Source organism: Anopheles ziemanni, chromosome 3 (assembly GCF_943734765.1).
Source record: "Anopheles ziemanni chromosome 3, idAnoZiCoDA_A2_x.2, whole genome shotgun sequence".
Classification (NCBI taxonomy): Eukaryota; Metazoa; Arthropoda; class Insecta; order Diptera; family Culicidae; genus Anopheles; species Anopheles ziemanni.
In genome coordinates, this window is record NC_080706.1 from 92,854,585 (window position 1) to 92,860,670 (window position 6,086).

At 47.9% G+C, this 6,086-nt stretch overlaps 2 protein-coding genes across 2 annotated transcripts in view; both read right to left on the reverse strand.

Moving 5' to 3' along the window:
* LOC131286692 (paired mesoderm homeobox protein 2B-like) overlaps positions 1 to 411 on the reverse strand; it is a 41,085-nt gene extending 40,674 nt beyond the window's left edge. The window contains exon 1 of the mRNA XM_058315682.1: positions 66 to 411. Within this exon, the coding sequence (XP_058171665.1) occupies positions 66 to 411 (346 nt within the window). The remainder of the gene's footprint in view (positions 1 to 65) is intronic.
* A 3,086-nt stretch (positions 412 to 3,497) lies between these two features.
* LOC131286843 (putative N(4)-(beta-N-acetylglucosaminyl)-L-asparaginase GA14866) lies at positions 3,498 to 5,036 on the reverse strand. Its single transcript, XM_058315846.1, has 3 exons — positions 4,893 to 5,036; positions 4,444 to 4,826; positions 3,498 to 4,197 (listed from the first exon to the last, which is right to left on the reverse strand). Exons 1-3 carry the CDS (start codon positions 5,008 to 5,010, stop codon positions 3,643 to 3,645), a joined length of 1,056 nt encoding a protein of 351 aa, XP_058171829.1. The 5' UTR covers positions 5,011 to 5,036; the 3' UTR covers positions 3,498 to 3,642.
* Positions 5,037 to 6,086: the final 1,050 nt, after the last annotated feature.

Below are 6,086 nucleotides of genomic sequence, written 5' to 3' on the forward strand. Positions count from 1 at the left end.
TGTGTAATCTCTTGTCAGTTTTCCCTCCCAGTTTCAACCCGTCAATCAATCGTACGGATACTTACACTGCAGATTCATCGACGTCTGGAACATCGAGGCCCGGTGCACGTCCTGATGCGTCCGGCCGCCCATGACCGCGCACTGCGAGCCGGGACCGGCGGCGGCGGCCGCATGGTGCAGCGCACTCATCGTCACATTCCCCGGCCCGACCCCGGTGCCGACGGGATTGTACGAGCGGGCCATCGAGGCGGCGGCGGCCGTGTAGCGGTAGGCGGCCTGCGACATCTGGCTGCAGGACGTCAGATCCCCGTACGAGCACGGCATGTTGCCGAGCCCGGTCGGGTCCATCCCACCCTGGAGGCAGCTAGAGTCGAAGCTAGCTGCCGCCTGGTTGAGGTAGGAGTAGTCCATATCGTGGGGATAAATTTTGGCGATTTTTTCTTTACCCGGTCGTCACGAAAAAATCCCACCCACACACACACACACACACACACTCACACCAAACGAACGTTGGACAATCCAACGGTGGATGTCGCGGATTCGCGAGTCAAACTGCTGCGGATTTCGGATCCCGAAACCCGTCGAATCGCTTCCGACGACGATCGAGTCAACTGTCAATTTGAGCAACACTGACGATTACTCCGATTGCCTACCATTCGGGCGCACGGCTTGGCTTGGCACGATTTTACGGTCCGTTTTCCGTTTGGGGATGATGGTAATGCTGATGCCAATAATACTTTCACTGATCACTGCGCCAAACCGTACACACAAAGCAATCGACCGGATATTGTAGTCGGGCACAATTTCACTGTGGGGTTTTGTTTTTTTTTTGCAAACACTCAAACCTGCTCGGAGCGGAATTGAAACGTTAAAAAACCGTGTGGTGGTGCACGAAGAACCCAAAAACCCTCCGCTTGTGATCTCCGGGAAAAATAAAAGACGCGAGACGCGAGCCTGCACCTGGGCAGACGCGTTCGGCGCAAAAACGCGTTCGGATGAAAATGAAATTAAATATTAATTTGTTTCCACACGCCGGCCAAACACCGGTGTGCCAAGCGCCGCGGAGTGGAAGCTGTTGAAGTGCAACCGCGCTGGAGTGTGTTCAATTTTTGCTGTCAGTATTTTTTCTCCTTCGCCGGTTCCTCTTTTTTTTCCAACCCCCGAAAGGTATACTCACACTCCCCCATAAACGGGGTGCTTACGCGTCGAAATGTCTGTCAGGCGGTGCTGTACGGCGTTTTCCGGAAGTTGTTTTATTTCCTTCCTTTTTTCCCTTCCAGTTCGATGGAACCGAAGTTGGCGGGTTGCGTTATTTATTTTTATTATCCATGAATTTTCCACACTCAACACAGCGATGTACTTTTTTGTATTTTCTTGCCGGACCGGGGAAAAAACGAACGAACACCGAACCAAAGCGCCAATTCGCACGTCGTCACTACGCAATTTTTCCACACTTGCTTTTCCGGTGTGATGGTTATGGGCTCGTAATTGTAATCGATTGCACGCCAAAAATGGATGGTGAGTGAGAGATGAAAATGGAAAATCACGCGCTTAAGTGTAACAAAGGTCAATAATTTTTCATGCAAACTTTCCACTGCTTTAGCACTTGTTTTGTTATGGAAAATTTCATCTTTTCTCGCGCATTAAAATCACAGTTGATCGTAGCTAGAGAGTGTATTTAAGATTGTGGCTCCTACTTCACAAGTATTTGGGCAAATTATTATTTTTTTTTTCTTAATTTTTATCCAAAGCCAACAATTTCAAAATTCCATTTAATCTTTTCAACAACCACATAATTTCTTAAATAACGTCATAAAACACAAACCACTGGAAGAGATTCAAATTAACTAACCGGACGAAACACGGACACCACTCGGAGCCGCTACGGAACGACCTCGGCGGACACTGGATGCACACTTCGCTGCCGAAACGTCAGGACGAAGCAAGGACCTGCTGATGCTGCCGATGCTGCTGATGCTGCTGCTGGTGCTCGTGCGACCGGTTGCTTGCATTTGCCGAAATCAAATGATAAGCTTAATTCAATAAATGTGAACTCAAAGCCTGCCGAGGCGCTTTGCCAAACGGGAACCCACATATGGGCCTGGCTCGCTTGCCTCGTGTCGTCTATTGTTCCTGCCGGGGTCGTTTTTCCTGCTTGGCTTTTCACGACCGGAGGGGGGGTGCGTTTTTCAGAACACATGTCACACTTGTAGGCGAAGCGCGTGCCTGTTTCCCGACAAGTGTTGGTTTCACTCGCTTCGTCCTTTTTGTTCCCTTGCGGACACGAGCTCAAAACACTCTGTGGAAGGTTTCCTCTCTCTTCAACTCAAAAGGAAGGCTAGGATGTAGAGTGAAAGGAAGAACGGGATAGGACGACAGTCGATGCGCAAGGATCAGCATTATCCTGCGAAGTGAACGAACGAAACGGAAAAACACTCACATCATATTGGGCGTGGCCTGAACGAGCTGAAACAAAATCACCCAATCACCAAGCGACAACCATTGTGGAGAGGAAAAACGGAGAGATCTTTGATGACGTCACCGTTTTTCCCTAATCGTGTGAGAAACACGTGAAAGTGACTCTTGCAAATTTTCTTCATCTTTCAGTGAAGGAGCATTTTTTTGTCTATTGTGTCTCAACACAGCCAAGAGCCTTGTCCTTGTGTGGGTTATCTTACATCTTTTTTTTTTGCTTTTCCCTGACCGTCAGTCTAACGCCTGATGTATAGGTGCAGTCGTGTCTATGATGCCCCGAACGGTAAGAAAGGGAGCGAATGGGAAAAACCATCCCTTAAAAAACACAAACAAAACCCCCATGCAAACCACCAGTCTCCCCCTTCCCCGTTTGTGGAAGAATCCCTGATGCAAAAAGGACGTTTCCTTCAGACGGTGTTTTTCCTTCCTTTTTTGTGTATTTTTCCTCCGCCAAACCCAACACAAGCGACGATGCGTTCGGGTGGAAAAAGAGTGCAACATTTTATTTACAGTTTTTATTTTTCAACACATTCAACACGGATTTTCATAGCATTTTTCCCCCGTCCATTGGTGTTGGTGTTGGTGATGCAACGCTAGTCAGTTGTTTTTCCTACGAGAACCGATTTTGAGCAAAATTCTTTCCAACTTCGGTTCAAGCCTTGCCCGGTCGATTTAGGTTACTACAATACCGGGCCACCACACCCGATTGTTTGCCATTGTTGGCGCTTATTTTTCTCCCCTTCCCCCCACCCGTGCGGATCAACATATTTTGCGCTTGATGGGGAACGGCCGCCAACCTAACCGCGTCTTCTCGATGGCCCCCCCGAAGGCGAAAATCCTTTTATTGGATTACGATTGATGATTTCTCGTGCCCGACCACCCGACACGTCTGAGTTCGGAGTCGAACGCGACTTTAAGGGGGTTCGGCTGGAGGCCTTCCGGTGCTTTAATGAACACAAGATAATCTTCGGAAATCAAAACAACCGCAAATCGGGTTAACACTAATCGGTTGAAGAGAGGTATCCTCGTTGCGTTTATTGTTGTTGCGCTAAACGGATTAATTTTAAATTACTGGTAAAGATCGTGGTGAGAGTGTTTTCTTTTTATACCGTTGGGAGTTCTCAACCCCCCCTCCACCCACCAATTGTGACCTAGTAAACTCCGTTTTTAATTACCACACGAATCCTTACATTTGAAAAACTCGACCCGCACCTCTTCCTGCGCGTCCGAGCCGTCCGCAATCGAGACCGGAAACTCTTCCATTCCGTTACAGGCTGCCCCATACCGTCCATCCTTTGCGGTCGCCACAACACCTCCCACGAACGTAGGGTAGTACTTGGCGATCCGATCGATCGCCTTCTGGCTCGCCTCGGTTGGACTGAGCCCACCGCGCATTCCTTCGACGGCGATCAGCGATGGCAGAAAGCGCATCATCACATCCCCATCGCCAGTTGCCACGGCACCCCCAACCTCGGAATCGGCGTACGCTCCAGCCCCCGGAATCGGCGAGTCACCGACACGGCCCGGGATTTTATTACGCGCCCCGTTGGTGGAGGATCCGGCCACCACGTGACCGTCTGCGTTGACGATGATCATGCTGATAGTGTCGTGGTTGAGCGGACCGAATCCGTAGGCAACACGGTCATTGGCGGTGGGGTCGATAGAGTTGGCGGACACTGGCTCGTATGGTCCGCAGGACATCGATGGTGAAGGAATTACGTTCTTAAAGAAATGAAACAATGATCAACATTTTGCGCTATAAATACTCTTCTTGAGTTCCAAACAGGAGCTAGTTTAGGACTCAACAAAAAATTACGTTCACTGGTATTATGCATCTTCATTATGTTCACCACTTGTTATCTATTGCCTTTCAACTGTTGTCTTATCTTGTACGCTGGGTTTTGACTATTTTTAACTCAAACCCCGATATGTGTTATCGAATGCAAAGGAGGCATTCGATTTACTTACCTTCCAAAAGTTTGGCTGACAATGATTGTTCTTCCAGTCCATCCACATTCCCTTCGACACGTCCGTTTGCAGCGATTCTTTTTTAAATCCCATCATCAGGGCGAATTCCGTGGCCTGGCTTCCCACCAGTAGCGTGTGTTTCGTGTTCTGCAGGACGTATTTGGCCACCGCCGCGGCATGTTTCACCTCTCGCAGGGCAGCAACGGCTCCGATGTCCATCGTCGTACCATCCATCAGCATTGCGTCCAGCGTTGTCTCTCCATTCTCGTCCGGGCTGCCTCCATAACCGACCGTAAAGTCGCACTGTTCCCGCTCGCAAACACTGCAGCCCTCCACAAGGGCATCGATCGGATCGAACTGGCCCACCGTCAGCGATTGGTACGCTGGAAAGCAACAACACCAAGTTACAAGCGAAAACTCTCCCGTCGACTCGAGATTACGTGCATTACCTCGCAGCGTTGCGTTCTTGAACGCCCAAGTGGTGGCCACCAGAGGAAGTCCTCCGCTGCTCACTCCAACCAGCGTGAGGAATGTGGCCAAAATCAACCCAAACTTTACCAGCAGCATCCTCACGGAGCACGATAACAACACACAATCCGCACAGTAACTAAACTAAACGTCAAACTGCCGAACAACGCGATCCGTCCCCGAAAGACGAAAGTGAATGATCTCGTCTATTCGCACACTACCCCCTGGCGCGGTGAACACTTCAGCGTTATCTGCGCGTTCGGATTCTGTGCTATCAATTATCAGTCGTCAAACCGCGTTTCGCGTTTGTGTTTGTTCCACTGCATTCCTCTCCCGCGCCATGGCAGATTGGTATACGTCAAATGTAGTAGTTCTATTTCGATCAGCTGGTTACTGTGATGATCAGTTTGTTCAGAGGTAGGCAAACTTTGTTTACAGTAGTTTAAATTTTATAAATATGGCATGCTTAGATGGTGGCTAAATTAATCTTTTATTCGTTGTGTGCTCATTGCTGTGAATCAAAGTAGAATAGGTAAAACAAAATTAATCGTCACAAGTTATTCAGTTTATTTGTATTTAACTTTATTAACAACTTTAAATACTTCAGTAATTTAAATGGCATTAAAACATGTTATTTGTACAAAACTTTTCAGGTTTAAAAAAAAATGATGAATAATAACAGGCATAAGACACAGGATGTGTTACTACACTACTACTTTGTTAGTGTCCTTCTATTTAACGACATTCTTTTTATTCCCTGTTATCTCTACTCATTAATAACTACTGTTGACCAAACTGCGATGCCAGTAGACGGTCATAAAAACCATCTCGCTGTCAATATTTCACTTCAAACAGAGTCAAAATAAAATTTGAACTATGGCCGCATCGTTTCCCTGGACCAGAGACTTCCCCCCTCCCGGTCAGCTCTGTGGAAGCAAAATGAAACTGAACGTATCCTCACCGAAAAAAAAAAGAATAACCAAGCCATATCTTACAATCTGAGCAACGGGCCACATCCACGTCAGACGACGGTCACGGTCGGCGCAAAAACAAATAAATTCATTTAATTTCGTTAATTATTTTCCATCCAGACCAAACAGGACGACACTACCAATCACTTTCGGTGGTCGCGTGAAGCCTACCTTGTGTAAAGGGAAACATAGCCGGACAGCGAT